We start from the raw sequence: 20,659 nt of genomic DNA, 5'->3' as shown, positions 1-20,659 counted from the left end.
CAATTGGGTGTTTTACAATATGTAACTCAGTGGTTAAAGTGCTTTGTTGACATGTGAATGGTCACAGGCTCTGTGTTAAATCAATTGGGTGTTTTACAATATGTAACTCAGTGGTTAAAGTGCTTTGTTGACATGGGAATGGTCACAGGCTCTGTGTTAAATCAATTGGGTGTTTTACAATATGTAACTCAGTGGTTAAAGTGCTTTGTTGACATGGGAATGGTCACAGGCTCTGTGTTAAATCAATTGGGTGTTTTACAATATGTAACTCAGTGGTTAAAGTGCTTTGTTGACATGGGAATGGTCACAGGCTCTGTGTTAAATCAATTGGGTGTTTTACAATATGTAACTCAGTGGTTAAAGTGCTTTGTTGACATGGGAATGGTCACAGGCTCTGTGTTAAATCAATTGGGTGTTTTACAATATGTAACTCAGTGGTTAAAGTGCTTTGTTGACATGGGAATGGTCACAGGCTCTGTGTTAAATCAATTGGGTGTTTTACAATATGTAACTCAGTGGTTAAAGTGCTTTGTTGACATGGGAATGGTCACAGGCTCTGTGTTAAATCAATTGGGTGTTTTACAATATGTAACTCAGTGGTTAAAGTGCTTTGTTGACATGGGAATGGTCACAGGCTCTGTGTTAAATCAATTGGGTGTTTTACAATATGTAACTCAGTGGTTAAAGTGCTTTGTTGACATGGGAATGGTCACAGGCTCTGTGTTAAATCAATTGGGTGTTTTACAATATGTAACTCAGTGGTTAAAGTGCTTTGTTGACATGGGAATGGTCACAGGCTCTGTGTTAAATCAATTGGGTGTTTTACAATATGTAACTCAGTGGTTAAAGTGCTTTGTTGACATGGGAATGGTCACAGGCTCTGTGTTAAATCAATTGGGTGTTTTACAATATGTAACTCAGTGGTTAAAGTGCTTTGTTGACATGGGAATGGTCACAGGCTCTGTGTTAAATCAATTGGGTGTTTTACAATATGTAACTCAGTGGTTAAAGTGCTTTGTTGACATGGGAATGGTCACAGGCTCTGTGTTAAATCAATTGGGTGTTTTACAATATGTAACTCAGTGGTTAAAGTGCTTTGTTGACATGGGAATGGTCACAGGCTCTGTGTTAAATCAATTGGGTGTTTTACAATATGTAACTCAGTGGTTAAAGTGCTTTGTTGACATGGGAATGGTCACAGGCTCTGTGTTAAATCAATTGGGTGTTTTACAATATGTAACTCAGTGGTTAAAGTGCTTTGTTGACATGGGAATGGTCACAGGCTCTGTGTTAAATCAATTGGGTGTTTTACAATATGTAACTCAGTGGTTAAAGTGCTTTGTTGACATGGGAATGGTCACAGGCTCTGTGTTAAATCAATTGGGTGTTTTACCTATCAAGCCAGTGCTTCACAAATGATATTTTAAAATGTCATTGTATATTATCCTTTTTTGAACAAGAAGGAAGGAAGGAAATGTTTTATTTATGGTTATATGGCACAGACATATGGTTAAGGACCACACAGATATTGAGAGAGAAACCGGCTACTGCCACTTCATGGGCTACTCTTTTTGATTAGCAGCAAGGGATCTTTTATATGCACCATCCCACAGACAGGATAACACATACCATGGCCTTTGATACACCAGTCGTGGTGCACTGGCTGGAGCAAGAAATAGCCCAATGGGCCCACCGAAGGGGATCGATCCTACAGCAACTGTGCATCAAGCAAACGTTTTTACCACTGGGCTATGTCCCGTGCCTCTTTTCAAACAAAGTTAGGCTTCTGAAAGTTGCGAGAGTGACAGTTTCATTCGTGCATTACTCGCAAAAGTGTAGTTTGCATAACCCATTTTTCGTTCACACATTGAATTCATGACATCATTTATATGATCATGATGGGTTATGTTAAAACTGAAATGGATTACCTGAATCTGTTTTGGCATAACCCATAAATGGTTAATGCAAATTTTTAATTCTCAATGGCCTGCAAAGTGCATATGAAAGATCCCTTGATTCTAATTATGAGTTCTCTGATTGGCAGCAGTAGGTTTCTTCTCCAAACCGTAGGATCATAAGTCCCAATTATCACATATTTAAAAATTAATAGCCCCTGATTTAACAATGTGTTGAGGTATCCTTAAACAAATATTCTCTTTCACTTTCCATCATGAGTACAGGCATTACCTGTTTAGTGGAGTTTTCAACACCACAATAAAATATACAAGATCAAAATGCAGAACTAAAACAAAAAACTACGAAATGTGGCAGACAGGAATGCTAAGAATCAACTATCTTATACACCTTAGTTCCACTTGTTATACTCCAGTTTTTTTCCCCTCAGAATATGATTTAGAAAACAATATCTTGTATGTTTTGGCTTCAGCTTGTGAACCATAATGCCACCCAGTCAGCATAAACACTGGTACATAATGCTGTGAACCATACAACCATTTTAACACAGCTTATATCACTAATTCAAGTATTTGAACACTTCCCCTACCAACAGCACAAGATCTTATCGGCACTGGCGCCACTGATAGGCCATGATTAGCAAATTTGCAGCTTGTCAATGCTAATGCTCCGAGGAAGGACATAATCCGTGCACTGAACAAATACTCCGAGTGAGACAGAGTTTTTGCATAGCCTTCTGTTGGGAATAATGGGCTCCGTTCCATCCCTTGGCATACCAGATGTGCGAGGCTGTAGGGCTCGGTGTGCAGTTACTATATGGTATATAAGACTGTGCTGCCTTCTTCCCAGTGAGAAGCCAAGTGATAATAGATGCTAATTAACACAGCTGGTTCCAATCATTACACAGGCAACTGAAGTTAGTGTTTTTGTCAAGACCACTCATAAATACAACACATACTTTTACAAAACACCTGTCTTCAGGGTGCATATGATCAAATCAAATTCTATACATAACAGTAACCAGGCAATGAAAGTGGGATTTGGTTTTAGGTTTCTGCTGGATTTGTACAAATGATATAATATAGATATTTGAGATTCCAAAATATGGGATTCACAGTAGCACGAAATCTTTGTAAAGTTGCAGCCTGGTATATTGTAACAAGTTTGGCTAAAGCTGCTACCTACATGGAGTCTTTCAACCAGCCAACACAGACATCAATACTACAACATCTCACCCTTAAAATCTAACTGACAAAATCGGTGCTCAACTCCTAGTTATCCTAGTTTTGCACAAATATTGTCACCCTAATTTTAGGATCACCTCACACATTTCAAATATTGTCACCCTAATTTTAGGGTCACCTCACACATTTCAAATATTGTCACCCTAATTTTAGGGTCACCTCACACATTTCAAATATTGTCACCCTAATTTTAGGGTCACTCACACACATTTCAAATATTAGGGTCACCCTAATTGTTTTAGGATCACCTCACACATTTCAAATATTGTCACCCTAATTTTAGGGTCACCTCACACATTTCAAATATTGTCACCCTAATTTTAGGATCACCTCACACATTTCAAATATTGTCACCCTAATTTTAGGGTCACCTCACACATTTCAAATATTGTCACCCTAATTTTAGGATCACCTCACACATTTCAAATATTGTCACCCTAATTTTAGGATCACCTCACACATTTCAAATATTGTCACCCTAATTTTAGGGTCACCTCACACATTTCAAATATTGTCACCCTAATTTTAGGATCACCTCACACATTTCAAATATTGTCACCCTAATTTTAGGGTCACCTCACACATTTCAAATATTGTCACCCTAATTTTAGGGTCACCTCACACATTTCAAATACAATGGTAGCTAGTACAATGAGACTAGTTCAAATCAAGTTACATAAATATCTGGTATAGTGGTAACTCTAATCTGTGCCACATTATTACCAAACAGCAGAAAATGATGTATGTCCTAGTATGACAACCATGTAATATAAAACCGGTAATACATGCATGAATATATTTAGCTACTATACATGAAATATGTGCATTTCACACATTAACAATGCTACAAGTATCAGAATGACTAAACAGGCTCAGTGGTAAAGCACTTGCTTGATGTGCGGTCAGTCTACGATCAATCCCTGTCAGTAGGTCCATTGGGCTATTTCTCGTTCCAGCCAGTGTACTATGACTGGTACATCAAAGTCCGTGGTATGTGCTATCCTGTCTGTGGGATGGTGCATATAAAAGATCTCTTGCTACTAATGAAGTGGGAATTCTCTCTAAGACTATATGTTAAATTTACAAAATGTCTGACATCCAATAGCCAAATTAATGTGCTCTAGTGGTGTGGTTAAACAAAAGAAACTTTAACTTTAACTAAACCAGCAACAGGCTTCACAACATGGCCACATTTATTATTATTCTAATATCGCATTATTACATCCATACAACCAATCATTATCACAATCAACCAACTGTTATATAATCCTAGGAAATGTATGATGGTCTTTCCTTTCCAATACAAACTCCTGGGAAAATTGTTTATAGTTAGATCACACTAGTATAAAACACTGAGGAATTATATAGAGATAGCCTTCCTCAATATAATTATACAGGGAAAGTATGTTTGAATTGCCCACTTGAACATAAAATCATAGCAAATTGCCCATCTTAATATAAAATCATTAGAAATTGTGCATGTAATGCCTACCTAATCACAAAATTCTGTAAAATTATACATGTGAAACCCACCCAGATACAAAACACTGTCTATTCCAGAATTGACTATATATTAATAATGTGCTTAGACTCAAGATCTGTGACGTAACTTGATTCAAGTTCTTGTATGAAAATAGTGCAAAAATAAAACAAACCTAATAGCAACAACTGTCACTACAATTTTTTTTTTAATCTGCATAATAAATATGGACTGTTTAATTCATGTTATTAAATATTAGTATTTAAATCATCTGCAAAAGCATATATAATTTTTACCATTGCAAAAACTCACCTTAAAACTTAACTAATGCAATAAAAATTGAAATATCAATTTCCACTGATGAACACACACCAACACAAGGAATGAAACTGCCTCATTGTAGGAAAAACAAAACAAACTATCCTCATTTCCACCGCATTGTAAAAAGCACCAGAGCCTGTGTTGAATAATGCAGCAATCGAAAGTGATACATACAGTGCACTGATCAATGGAAGAATATCCCGGTGATGAGAAGAGCAAGCCAACGCTGCCAAAGCAAGCAGGAACAATGCTACAAGTGGTTATCCCCTCACACAGTGTCTGCCGTCCTCTCGCAGCCCTGCTCTAGCCGGCTGCTCTCACAGCACTACAAGACTGAGCCAGCATTCATGAATACCACACTGGTGTAGACCACATACAAAATCATTCATCAGCGGTAATAAGCACTTGTACTTGGAATCCTCCCCCCTTACACCAAGGCATAAAAATCAATAGGATATATATACGAGATGGGTCGCAAGTACTCGGGGCAATGTTACAGCAAGGTCTTGCTGTTTCCTATCTGAGTCTAATTACATAGTATATTACATTGTCAATTATTCTTATGTATGTATTAGTAATGGTTTTAACCACTCTCAAATAAATGTACAGTAACAAAGCTTCCTGAGATTATGTGTTGTATAATATTTAACAGAACCAAACCAGTTTTATATTGATAGTAATAATTGATAATTATTGTATGTTTATTAGCTAATGTGAATCAATTTTTAATTCATAATCCTGTAGTAAGCAAAAAAAAAAAACTTGTAATTTATGATACTATTCCTTTGATATACTTAACTACACAGGCATATAACTAGCTGGGCAGCAGGAGGTCTTGAAAAAACTCTATTTATTGCTGGACAAGTGTATTGTGACCAATATATTTCATAATTAAAAGCACGGATCCAATTTAAATCCAGTGATGGAAATAAGCAGAAAATTTCACTAGTCCACCAGACAAGTACATCTAAAAATCTACTTGTCCACCTATAATTTCACTTGTCCAAATAAATGATTTGTTTATTCAAGTAAAAGGACAATGTTCTTGATTGCTCAAAATGAAACTACACTGAACATTTTTATTTGTCCACTGGATAACCACCAAGGTACATTACATTTTGCTTGTCCGAGCAGATTTTCACTTGCCAGGACAAACGCTTATTTCAAACACTGAAATCTCTTTATTTTTAGAATGTATTTGTATTAAAGTAAGTTTTAAACTTACATACTGAAATCCTTAGATCTTCATTTGGCCTGATCATCAATACCAATATTAGAAGAACTAGTAGATCATGGCCAAAATACAAATTGTAAGTGCTAATCAGAAAAAACTAGACACAAAATACAAATTGTAAGTGCTAATCAGAAAAAACTAGACACAAAATACAAATTGTAAGTGCTAATCAGAAAAAACTAGACACAAAATACAAATTGTAAGTGCTAATCAGAAAAAACTAGACACAAAATACAAATTGTAAGTGCTAATCAGAAAAAACTAGACACAAAATTTCAGCTCAATATCATGAGGCATTGTAAAAAAAAGAGTCTGGAAAACTAATTTTTGTATCTCTTAAGTTCAAGGTCCATAACTCAGTCAAACATGAGTAAATTGTCATGAAAATCAAACTTTATCTGTAACAGTACATAATAAAGCTATGCAAAACCTTTCCACTCAATATCTCAAGGCATTGTGAAAAAACATCCAGTAAGCTGTATGTAGGACAAACGGACAGACAGACAGACAGAAGGATGGAGCTGAAACCTATAGTCCCATCCGGATGGACTGGCAGGAGACTAATAATACCAACATTTAATGTATACTAATACCAAAATGTATACCAATACAAAATATATGTACATAATATTAAAAATATCAAATAATATTAAAAGGACTTAACATGGGAGGTGGCAGATTGCGAGTGTATCATACTAATAATAACAAAGTAAACAAACAAACAAATAAACTATCATAAATACAAAAACAAGACATATTTTGTAATATCAAAAGTATCAAGTAATACTAATATTACTAAAAACATAATTATTTACAGAGATGTATTAGAGTATTTGGAAGCTCTAGGCCACTGATATTTATGTGCCTCCTCTCTCCCACTCCCGCCTCCAAAACCATAGTCGTAATACCATGTAGGCTGCAGGGAATAAAGTTAAAAGTTAGAGTTTGTTTTGTTTAACGACACCACTACAGAACACTGGTTTAATGAAATAAAGAGTAGATTCTACTACTAAGTAGAAAAGTAGAATTTTGTGCAGTATACAACCCCCACCCCGTCCCACGCAAAAATATATTCAAGAATTTTCTGTCCCTAAAATGTGACTGGGACTACTATTATATGGGTCCAACTATTTATATAATGATGAGATACAGCACAACTGGTCTGCAGAATGTCAATGTTAAAACAGGATCAATAGCACTATTACTGGCGGAGGTGCTTATATGTAAATCTCAAAAGTACAATTTATGCAATCCCACCAATATATACAGAAGTTAATAATACATCTACCAGTCACCAGGTGTCCCTGTGGACAGATGTACTAGAGAACTCAGCCAGTGTTATTTGGTATGGCGCTATGGAATTGAATGTAACCACAGTTAACAGGTGGTATGGGGGGCCTCCCCCAGAAAAAATGGGTTACGTTGAGGGTTAGGGTTAAGAAAATCATACAGTAATAATAAGAAGAATTAATTTCGTCCAAAAAAAATTGTTTAAATCTGCCAAAATATTTGGGTATGGCGCCATACCCATTTTACCCTCAGGCAGAAACTCTGTCAGCCATAAGCTAGCTTATAGTTAATAAGTTCATTTATTTGTGTAGATGTACTATTATCTATTATACTAAGCAAATAAAATAAACATTTGTTGCAAGATTCCAACAATAATTTGAACCATTGGTCAAGATATAAATAAAACAGTAATATACCCATAGTGAAGAATGTCATCTACTCATGGAGTCTGGAATTATATTTTCTTAACTAGTTCATTTCACTATATTTGATTATTCTTTTGTTAACTGAGATCTATTTTTGCATCAAAGGATGTAGGATTAAAAAGCAAAATTTACAAATAATTTCAGTCTCCATGAACTTTTTCTTTTTTATTTCTGTGAGTATTGCTGTTTTATTTATATCTTGAATGTTTCCAAAGACCACACGAAGGAACACAAACACACATACAACAGTCTTTTATATACCAACTGTGGAGCAGTGGATGGAACTGAATGGCAACAGGTTGCTTTGTCCCAAGTTGATTCGCCACCATTGTTTGCATTGTAACTTATATACACTGCTTTCTTTGCTTTTTGTATACTTTTAAAAAAACAATACTGAACATGCATGCTAAGTCCTCCGTGTCCGGTAGTTGTGTTAATCATTTATGAAAAGTGTCCTTCTGCATTGATCTATTACATTGTTGTATATAAGAATTGTTCGTAATTTTAATGCAAATTATTCAATGTATAAACAGTCACAAATTGTATAAAATCGAACAGCAAATTTGTGACTGTTATACATCAATAAATTCGCAAACAAAAATGACAAACAATTCTTATAATTACAAACAGCACAACTTATTTAGTTAAAACTAGACATAATTCATAAATCAGTTTCTAAAATTCTTTCCATTATCTGCTTTATGTATTGACGTCCCACTTGACTTAATGACGTTATTTTCTGAGGTGTTTAGTTTAAACTCTTTTACTACGCTAAATTGATAAATTCATTTAAAAAATGATAAACAGATTTTATATAATTACAAAGACAGGAGCTTGTGCAGAGGGTGGGTTACAGCAGTTGAACCCCTCCCCCCCCCCCCCCCCCCCATCAAGCAAATGTTCTCTTTGTTTCAATACTTTTCCGGGGAAGCATGTCTTAACCCTCATAAATTCATAATTTAGCCCCCCCCCCCCCACCCTCTTCTAAAACGTATGCACAAACGCTTGGACACGTCATATTTGGTTAAAATACACATAGATCAGCTTCTAGCGTCCTTTCCATAACCTGTTTTACGTAATGACGTCCCAGCTGGCATGATGACATCATTTTCTGAAGTTTATCGAAGGTTAACATTCAATTTTTCTTCGACGTCATCCAATCAGAATTGAGGAAATCGCATAAATGCAGAAATTTTATAATAATATATCGGTGGCATGCAAATTCCAGTAATATAACGTCTGTTATTCAACGTGTGAAATTACCTAGTATTTGGTAATGAATAATAAAAAGAAATATTTTATTTAATGATGCACTCAACACATTTTATTTACGGTTATATGGCGTCAGACATATGGTTAAGGACCACACAGATATTGAGAGATGAAACCCGCTGTTACCACTTCATGGGCTACTCTTATCGATTAGCAGCAAGGGGTCTTTTACATGCACCATCCCACAGACAGGGTAGTACATACCACAGCCTTTAATATACCAGTTGTGGTGCACTGGCTGGAACGAGAAATAGTATGGGCACACTGACAGGGATCGATCCCACACCGAATGCGCATCAAGCAAGCACTGTACAACTGGGCTACGTCCCGCCCCTAGGTAATGAATAATGGATATCAAGGAAAACATACATCACCAAACAACAAACCATCCACTTTAATTAATAATGGATATCAAGGAAAACATACATCACCAAACAACAAACCATCCACTTTAATTAATAATGGATATCAAGGAAAACATACATCACCAAACAACAAACCATCCACTTTAATTAATAATGGATATCAAGGAAAACATACATCACCAAACAACAAACCATCCACTTTAATCATATATCAAGGAAAACATACATCACCAAACAACAAACCATCCACTTTAATTAATAATGGATATCAAGGAAAACATACATCACCAAACAACAAACCATCCACTTTAATCATATATCAAGGAAAACATACATCACCAAACAACAAACCATCCACTTTAATCATATATCAAGGAAAACATACATCACCAAACAACAAACCATCCACTTTAATTAATAATGGATATCAAGGAAAACATACATCACCAAACAACAAACCATCTACTTTAATCATATATCAAGGAAAACATACATCACCAAACAACAAACCATCCACTTTAATCATATATCAAGGAAAACATACATCACCAAACAACAAACCATCCACTTTAATTAATAATGGATATCAAGGAAAACATACATCACCAAACAACAAACCATCCACTTTAATTAATAATGGATATCAAGGAAAACATACATCACCAAACAACAAACCATCCACTTTAATTAATAATGGATATCAAGGAAAACATACATCACCAAACAACAAACCATCCACTTTAATTAATAATGGATATCAAGGAAAACATACATCACCAAACAACAAACCATCCACTTTAATCATATATCAAGGAAAACATACATCACCAAACAACAAACCATCCACTTTAATTAATAATGGATATCAAGGAAAACATACATCACCAAACAACAAACCATCCACTTTAATCATATATCAAGGAAAACATACATCACCAAACAACAAACCATCCACTTTAATTAATAATGGATATCAAGGAAAACATACATCACCAAACAACAAACCATCTACTTTAATCATATATCAAGGAAAACATACATCACCAAACAATAAACCATCCACTTTAATCATATATCAAGGAAAACATACATCACCAAACAACACCAAACAACAAACCATCCACTTTAATCATATATCAAGGAAAACATACATCACCAAACAACAAACCATCTACTTTAACCATACATCAAGGAAAACATACATCACCAAACAACAAACCATCCACTTTAATTAATAATGGATATCAAGGAAAACATACATCACCAAACAACCAACCATCCACTTTAATCATATATCAAGGAAAACATACATCACCAAACAACAAACCATCCACTTTAATTAATAATGGATATCAAGAAAAACATACATCACCAAACAACAAACCATCTACTTTAATTAATAATGGATATCAAGGAAAACATACATCACCAAATAACAAACTATCCACTTTAATTAATAATGGATATCAAGGAAAACATACATCACCAAACAACAAACCATCCACTTTAATCATATATCAAGGAAAACATACATCACCAAACAACAAACCATCTACTTTAATCATATATCAAGGAAAACATACATCACCAAACAACAAACCATCCACTTTAATTAATAATGGATATCAAGGAAAACATACATCACCAAACAACAAACCATCTACTTTAATCATATATCAAGGAAAACATACATCACCAAACAACAAACCATCCACTTTAATCATATATCAAGGAAAACATACATCACCAAACAACAAACCATCCACTTTAATCATATATCAAGGAAAACATACATCACCAAACAACAAACCATCCACTTTAATCATATATCAAGGAAAACATACATCACCAAACAACAAACCATCCACTTTAATTAATAATGGATATCAAGGAAAACATACATCACCAAACAACAAACCATCCACTTTAATCATATATCAAGGAAAACATACATCACCAAACAACAAACCATCCACTTTAATTAATAATGGATATCAAGGAAAACATACATCACCAAACAACAAACCATCTACTTTAATCATATATCAAGGAAAACATACATCACCAAACAACAAACCATCCACTTTAATCATATATCAAGGAAAACATACATCACCAAACAACAAACCATCCACTTTAATTAATAATGGATATCAAGGAAAACATACATCACCAAACAACAAACCATCCACTTTAATTAATAATGGATATCAAGGAAAACATACATCACCAAACAACAAACCATCCACTTTAATTAATAATGGATATCAAGGAAAACATACATCACCAAACAACAAACCATCCATTTTAATTAATAATGGATATCAAGGAAAACATACATCACCAAATAACAAACCATCCACTTTAATTAATAATGGATATCAAGGAAAACATACATCACCAAACAACAAACCATCCACTTAATCATACATCAAGGAAAACATACATCACCAAACAACAAACCATCCACTTTAATTAATAATGGATATCAAGGAAAAAATACATCACCAAACAACAAACCATCCACTTTAATCATATATCAAGGAAAACATACATCACCAAACAACAAACCATCCACTTTAACCATACATCAAGGAAAACATACATCACCAAACAACAAACCATCCACTTTAATCATATATCAAGGAAAACATACATCACCAAACAACAAACCATCCACTTTAATCATATATCAAGGAAAACATACATCACCAAACAACAAACCATCCACTTTAACCAAACATCAAGGAAAACATACATCTCCAAACAACAAACCATCCACTTTAATTAATAATGGATATCAAGGAAAAAATACATCACCAAACAACAAACCATCCACTTTAATCATATATCAAGGAAAACATACATCACCAAACAACAAACCATCCACTTTAACCATACATCAAGGAAAACATACATCACCAAACAACAAACCATCCACTTTAATCATATATCAAGGAAAACATACATCACCAAACAACAAACCATCCACTTTAATCATATATCAAGGAAAACATACATCACCAAACAACAAACCATCCACTTTAACCATACATCAAGGAAAACATACATCTCCAAACAACAAACCATCCACTTTAATTAATAATGGATATCAAGGAAAACATACATCACCAAACAACAAACCATCCACTTTAATTAATAATGGATATCAAGGAAAACATACATCACCAAACAACAAACCATCTACTTTAATTAATAATGGATATCAAGGAAAACATACATCACCAAACAACAAACCATCCACTTTAATTAATCAATAAAACTTTTACTTGTATATATGAACAGAAAAAAACAAAAAAACCTTCAAAACAATAATAAATATATATTTATTGGGGACCGGGGGTGTATGTGTGCGTTGAATTGATTCGGTACAAATGACATTTAGGGCAAACCAACCCTGGCTGAATGGGACTAATGGCGAAACAACACAGGGTTCGAAATATGTTCAGGGCAAAATTATCTAGAATCATACTGAACACATAAACACTCACACAAGTAATTGAAATATCAGTGTGTAAATTCAGCTCTGCATGTTTTCTTGCTACACACAGGGCAGCACGTATCACAGTGGTAAAGCACTCACCTGACGCAAGGTTGGTCTAGGGTTGATCCTCGTCAGAAGGAACATTGGGCTATTTCTCATTCCAGTCAGTGCACCACAACTGGTATATCAAAGGTCGTGGTATATGCTATCTTGTCTGTGGGATAGTGCATATAAAAGATCCCTTGCTACTAATGAAAAACTGTGGCAGTTTCCACTCAAAGACTATACATCAGACTTACCAAATTATGACATCCAATAGCCAACAATTAATAAATCAATGTGCTCTAGTGGTGTCATTAAACAAAACAAACTTTAATTTTGTTGCTACATTTAGAATAGCCCGAGTACTCTGACTGTAAGAGAGCTAGATAGACACTTGGACAGTCATATGCTCTCATTACAGTCAGGAAGGAAATGTTTTATTTAACGACGCACTCAACACTTTTATTTTATGGTTATAGGGTGTCAGACATAATTATGGTTAAGGACCACACATATTGAGAGAGAAAACCTGCTGTCACCACTTCATGGGCTACTCTTTTCGATTAGCAGCAAGGGATCTTTTATATGCACCATCCTACAGACAGGATAGTACATACCACGGCCTTTGTTACACCAGTTGTGGAGCACTGGCTGGAACGAGAAATAGCCCAATGGGTCCACTGACAGGGATCAATCCTGGACCGACCGCACATCAAGCAAACGCTTTACCACTAGGCTATGTCCTGCCCCCATTACAGTTAGAGACCAAGCTATGTAATTTTCTTTCAATCGCTGCCCACCAAAGAGCAGTCAAAGAATCCTTCTCTAATACCACAACAATCCTGTTTGACATCAAATACATTTACATTGATCATTTTCGAGTTCCTGATTTTAAAAAATCCAGATATTAATCACTAATACACACACTACATAAAGAAACCCGACATAATGACTTCCTTAGAAATTTGGCAAGGCATGGTAGACCAAACACTTTTGGGGCATTTTCACCATTTACGTGGCACTTGTTTTTCATTAAAAATACACAAAAATTAATTGAAATAAACATTAATGTAATTTATGTGCTTGCTTTAATAAATGAATGGCAAAAGATATAAAAGGCATATTTTATTAATTAATAATACCTTTTTGGGTGTTTTATAAAGGCAATTTTAGAATTAAATAGTGAAAAAGGCTTGCTTAATCTCAGGGCAGCATGATGCTGATTAAGGCAAGATGGTGCTAGCCTATTGAGGCATGGTGCTGCACCATGTTAAAACAAGCTAGGGAAAACACTACGACAGCACCCACATTCAGCTAAGCTTTGGCAAACTCCGGACAGTAGAATTCTAAGTTCGCCGACCTATATCGTGACATAGCATCACATGATCACCTACTCAGCCATTCCTTCTTCCAGAGGCCGTCTCATACGATAATACGACAAGAGCCCGACTATCACAAAAAAAAGGTTTGTTTTGTTTAACGACACTACTAAAGCACATTGATGCATTAATCATCGGCTACTGGACTTCAAACATTTGGTAATTTTATCAGTGTTTGAGGAAACCCACTACATTTTACCATTAGTAGCAAGTAATCTTTTATATGCACCATCCCACGAACAGGATAGCACATGAGGGAAATCTTTCTTTACATAGCTTGGTCTCTGACTGTAATAAGAGCGTATAACTGTCCAAATGTCTGTCTAGCTCTCTTACAGTCAAGAGTACTCTGGCTACATTTAGAACATCTCAGCATTACCAGCTCAGAGAGCCAGTTTGAATTTTTTGAATTTTTGTTCACAGATGATAGGCCTACTTGATCTTTATAATTGCAGGGAACTGACACAGTCACACAGCCATTGATTGAGGTGCATCTTGTACTGGGACAAAATAGGAATGGTTGGCATTCCACAAACTCAGAAACTGCACCTAAAATAGATTTTATTTTAATGTTTTGCAAAATAATTACCTCAAGAGCATGCAAAGGTGGTCTCATTATTACAAAAACATGGATCTGTGACGTTTCTGACGTTACAGTGAACAGTATTTTTTACTGTGATAACACTTGAATACTTCTGTCAAACACTCATCGATTTCTCTCACATGATCAGAACGCAATGTTTATTTTCTGTCTTGTTATTAACCGGTGTAATGTGCTGGAAATTTCCCATGATAGAATGGCCTAGAACGATGTATAAATTTGGGAGTTCCTTCAATAGTCAACAGAAAGGTGAAGGTTTCCACATTGTTTTGTCAGCATTCAACTGTACATGAGTCGTCGTCATTGTTGTTGTTGTTGTTGCTGCTTCTGGTGGTGGTGGTGCTGTTGCTGCAGCATGTTGCTTCCAAGTCATGCAAAACATGTCGGTGTAGTAATCCCCAACCTCACTCACTTTATAACGTTTGTTATTTGGAGATCCAAAAATTAAACTTCAATGTCCAATATAATGTTTTGATATGTAAATCCGTCCAGAATTTCATTGTTAATAATAAACGTTTTGAGGAACATTAATCATTGTGTACATAGTAAACTAACAAATATTATATTGTCAACTATTCCTCCTCCTTTATCTTTCTTTTCTAGCTTTTCTTCTTCTTTTTCCCTTTTCTCCAAGAATGTACGTGACTATAGATATTGTATTTCTATAAAATGTAGGGAGAGGAATATATTTTGACCATTTAAGAAAAAAATAGAAAAAAAAGCGAGTTGACTAGTACTAGCCCAGAGATACATATATATATACCAGTTGTGGTGCACTGGCTGGAACGAGAAATAGTATGGGCACACCGATATTGTGTACATAGTAAACTAACAATATATATACATATATATATGTCTCTCTGGGCTAGTACTAGTCAACTCGCTCCTTGTTATGCTTATTTGTGAATAGGCCTACACTTGAAAAATCATTGATTTTGCCAGGTTAGTAAAAATAAAAACAACATGAGGACAAAATTTTAAATAACTTTGATTTCAGACACTTTAGGGCGTAGAAGATTAAAATACCCCCCCCCCCCCCCCCCCGAGCCTGTGCCCCACGCATAAGATACGATATATTCTATTCGTGCAAAATTAGCTGGCCTGAAACATTTTCACCATGTATTTCCATCATTCTACCTACAATATTAGTTGTATTCCATGAACAAATACGTAGTGATTTATTTGCATCAGCCCCTCCCCCCCCCCCCCCCACCCACCCCAAACAAAAAAGAAGAAAAGAAAACGAACGGAATGATTTAATGAATGTTTAACGACATCCCAGTACGAAAAATACATCGGCTATTGGTAAAAAAAAAAAAAAAAAAAAAAAAAAAAAGGAGCTCATACGCCTATATCACCAACTTACTAGAGATCCCCTCCCCCTCCCGATATCATATACATTTGTTCAGTTTTGAAATGTTAGGCGCGCATTCTTACCCTCAAACTGCACTCAAATGCAAAATATCCCCTAAACCTACATACTTATATAATTAAATATAAATATGAATATTAGGCCCTATAGATCGAGATGTAAACAATTACCCTATTTAGAGAGGTCAATATAAAACGATGTTTCGCTTGTTCCGCTCGGAAATATCAAAGATCTCTCCCTCAAACACCCCACCCACCCTATCCCTTTCAAGATCCCCCTGTTCTTTCAACGTTTATTTGGTCAAGTGTACTTAGTCCGGCGAGGATATATCATAGGTATCAACTAAATATTTACACCGGAAATATTAACAACTGTGCAGCATAACATGTTTTGTTTTTCTTATTTTAAAATTCAAATTCAAATATTAATTGTCATGAAATTATAGCATAGATAATTCTGGAACATTTTCGCTCCGTTCTTGTAAATATTTCATTAAAAAACCCAAAAACATTTACCTATTATTTAATGCTGAACTGTTAGAAAATGGCTGCGCCCACGTTTCACGCATCACATAGTGCTCTGTTTATGTTTTTAAAAAGCGATTACGTATTGGTATCGTGAGGCTTGCAAACCTTAATTCACCGAGTGTATCTTTCTGGTATCGAGGAATAGCATCTTCAAAATTATATTTATATCCAAAGTGTAAATTACTCAGGTACGGCATATTTATTATTTGTACCAGCCGGTAATGTAAATTCGTGCTTCACGTATTTTCGATTTTATGTATAAACTGGCTATAACAGTATTGACACTAATTAAATAGATAGATTTGTTAATAGTATTATGGCCAGCTTTGGACTAGTATCTGGTTGTCTTATACTACACAACCCAGCCATTATCTGCTAGATGGATTCAAATTTCTCTATAATATATTCATTGGCCCGAGTACTCTGCTGCTTACTAGCAGCTTAGAAACAAAGAAACTTTTAGAAAGTGATTAAACTAAAGGGTATCAATAACACAGACATGAATGTCAAGCAATGGTGGATAATAATATTTTATTGGTTATGCATGGTCATGTAGGGATGCAGTGAACTCATTATGGAAAGTAACCCGTATGAACGGAAAACTCGTATGGAAAATGAACTCGTTTGGAAAAAATAACGGTGAACTCGTATGGGGATGTATGGATATGCAGATATACTTTGATATTTCTCTTAAATGTGTATTTTGACACTTGTTTTGTATACATGCTTCTTATGGGGACCAGACAACTCGGCCGGGGGACAACTCGGCCGGGGGACAACTCGGCCCAGACAACTCGGCCCCGTTTCCGAGACAACTCGGCCCCGTGTGATAGTATGATAGTTGGCCATGTCGTAGTTTTATACTATAGTAATAATAATGCATTATACTGATAGTAAAGTTTGTTTTATTTAACGACGCCGCTAGAGCACATTGATTTTTTATCGTATCATTGGCTATCGGACGTCAAACATATGGTCATTCTGACACTGTTTTTAGAGGAAACCCGCTGTCGCCACATAGGTTACTCTTTTTACGACAGGCAGTAAGGGATCTTTTATTTGCGCTTTCCACAGGCAGGATAGCACAAACCATGGCCTTTGTTGAACCAGTTATGGATCACTGGTCGGTGCAAGTGGTTTACACCTACCCATTGAGCCTTGTGGAGCACTCACTCAGGGTTTGGAGTCGGTATCTCGATTAAAAATCCCATGCCTCGACTGGGATCCGAACCCAGTACCTACCAGCCTGTAGACCGATGGCCTGCCACGACGCCACCGAGGCCGGTTGTATACTGATAGATACCGCTAACTATATGGTCACCATTAAGAATGATAATTGTGCATGTCGTACGCGCATATCGTAGTGTCGGATGGGTTTCTAGAAGTATTGTACTATAGAAATATATATACGTAAAAAACCAACAGAACACATATACATAAATAGTTATAATAATGAAATAAAACACCAATCACCAAAAGAACATACAAATAAAATGTCCAGCAAGAGATATAAGTCAGTGCGCAGGAGGGGTGTAGAGCTTTCCACAGGCCGACAGGAATCTAGAAGTGGACACGTCACCATCTGTGTAGCGTCCCCACAGTTCGAAAATTTTCCCCTGTAGATTCCTGAAGGCCTTCCTCTGTCGCCGTCACATCTTCCTCTCCGAGACAAACCGGCATAACAAATATAAACATAAGTTTAAAGATCCACATATTCGCATAGTCACGTGTCTCAAAGTCTGTTACAAATTCAAGAAATGTATTTTAAATGTTTAATCCCCATAAATATAAATACCTGTCTCAAAATCGTTTCGGGACGTTTAGGTTAAGGTGGGACTAATTCAATACCAACAAAAACACATTCTTTTATTTCAGTGAAAATACTTTAATTTAAAAAACAACACTTGTCCAACAAGTTGTCCCTGGACTCCGGGCCGAGTTGTCTCGCGGTGGGCTGGGTTGTCTCAGAACTCTGGTCCGAGTTGTCTCGACGTGGGCCGAGTTGTCCTCCGGGCTGAGTTGTCTGGCATTCCTTCTTATTTATGTCACCATCAGTCAACTATTTGCGTGTCAACCGCAGTTTATGCGTCAATGGCAGTCACCTATTTTTGTGTCACCCGTGTAATTCCAAATCAATAGAAAACAACTTGACACAAGTATGTTCAATTAATCATGTTTAACAGGGCTCACCTTGGATCAAAAATACCTGTAGCCAAAATATTAGCCAAATGGAATTTTCATTAGCCATATTGAAAATGCTTTAGCCAAATTTGTTTTACGCAGTACTGTATAGAGTATTTATATATGAATATGAAAATGTATCTTTTTCAGCTAATTGTGTACAAACTGGAATAAATAGGAATAACAAAACCTTAATGGGGGTAGGGACAGTTAATATATTACTTCAATTTTTTTCAGTGGGGTTGAGATGGGGTTAAGCTATATCTTCAGAGTCTGAAGCCAGTACCCCATACACCCACCCCCACTTCTAAGGCATATGACATTAAATTAACAAACATACAGAAATATGGGGGTGCGTGGATGTTTATGGATGGTGGTGTTTTTTCTTTCTTCCTTTTTTCCCAAATAAAAATTTGAGAGCTTTTTATTTTTATTTTTATATAGAACTCATTATTTCTTTAAATAGCATGTTAGTTTGAATAAAAAAAATTTAAGTGACCCATCAATTCCCCACCCCATGTCTGTGCCATGTTGTTGCTGTTGATTTCAGCGTCGTGTTAAATGCTTGTTGTGATTTCTGCTTACAAATACCTCAGCTAAGAATGTCGACTTCACCACAGTATACTCCATTTATTAAAAAACCCCAACAACAAAACAAAAACAAAACCCCCAACAACAAATCCTTTAATAAAATTAAAATTTACGGTCTTTTTAAAATTCAGCTAACTTATTAAATGTCACCTCACAGTCTTACAACTTTATATCTAAAATTATCTAACAAATATGATTACTGTAAACTAATTTTATTCAGTGTACATTTAACTGCAATTTGTATAATTTAAATACTGCATGTTCATTTCCGGCTATCGCGATCTGCATGCGTGCTCTCGACCATGGGTACGAAATTAACAAAGACAAAGGAATAAACAAAAACTGCAGTTTTCATTGATGTGAATAACTATTGTTTTTCTACAAATTTACATAAAGATTTATTTTTGCGTAATCGTATTGTTTAATGTCCGCAATGATGTCTCTTAACACGCGGGTGTCAGCTGACTGAAGCGTGACGTATATTCACACCAAGAGCTGTCCTCAGTTCAGCCAACAAACGTTCTTCCTAACGTTCGCAAACTATTTGATTGGTGTTCGTCGTTTCCATTTGGTTTAACGTGAAACACACAAACCAGTCTAACGAACGTTTTGTTTTCGCTCGGTCTGGTTGAACTCAGACCGTGAGATGGCCTACATGTCTTTTGGCTCTGAGCTGGCATGTGTAATTTAAATTGACATGCATTGTCGGCCTGTTTTTATTATTTTGGTTCAAAGATTTTACAAAGTAAATAAACAAGTTACAGATCTTCCAGACATTGCTGTCATACATGTTGAATGCATGCCGTTAAAAATTAATAACCGTGATTATTAAAATAAGCAAACATTATAAGGCCTACGCTGTATTCTGCATGATACCGTTTTTCGTTACCGGTCGCTAATTGAATATTTGGTAGTA

General features: G+C 35.6%; 2 protein-coding genes across 3 annotated transcripts in view; one reads left to right on the top strand and one right to left on the bottom strand.

Annotated features, from left to right (window-relative positions):
* The window catches only part of LOC121371726 (pleckstrin homology domain-containing family H member 2-like), a 179,626-nt gene extending 164,431 nt beyond the window's left edge, over window positions 1-15,195 (bottom strand). Inside the window, exon 1 of one of the 2 annotated variants that reach the window (XM_041497826.1) lies at window positions 15,061-15,195. In XM_041497826.1, the coding sequence (XP_041353760.1) occupies window positions 15,061-15,071 (11 nt within the window). In that variant the 5' untranslated portion in view covers window positions 15,072-15,195. Of the gene's footprint in view, window positions 1-4,950; window positions 5,266-15,060 lie in introns of those variants that run through there. The other variant, XM_041497827.1, reaches the window with a different exon arrangement.
* Window positions 15,196-17,011: 1,816 nt separating this feature from the next.
* Window positions 17,012-20,659, top strand: part of LOC121370167 (thyroid adenoma-associated protein homolog) — a 69,261-nt gene continuing 65,613 nt past the window's right edge. Inside the window, exon 1 of the mRNA XM_041495281.1 lies at window positions 17,012-17,159. The gene's annotated coding sequence lies outside the window, so the exon portion shown is untranslated. The remainder of the gene's footprint in view (window positions 17,160-20,659) is intronic.

The sequence above is a fragment of the Gigantopelta aegis genome, chromosome 4 (assembly GCF_016097555.1).
Source record: "Gigantopelta aegis isolate Gae_Host chromosome 4, Gae_host_genome, whole genome shotgun sequence".
NCBI lineage: Eukaryota > Metazoa > Mollusca > Gastropoda > Neomphalida > Peltospiridae > Gigantopelta > Gigantopelta aegis.
Note: the sequence above shows the minus strand (reverse complement) of the source record. Positions and strands in the feature narration are given on the sequence as shown.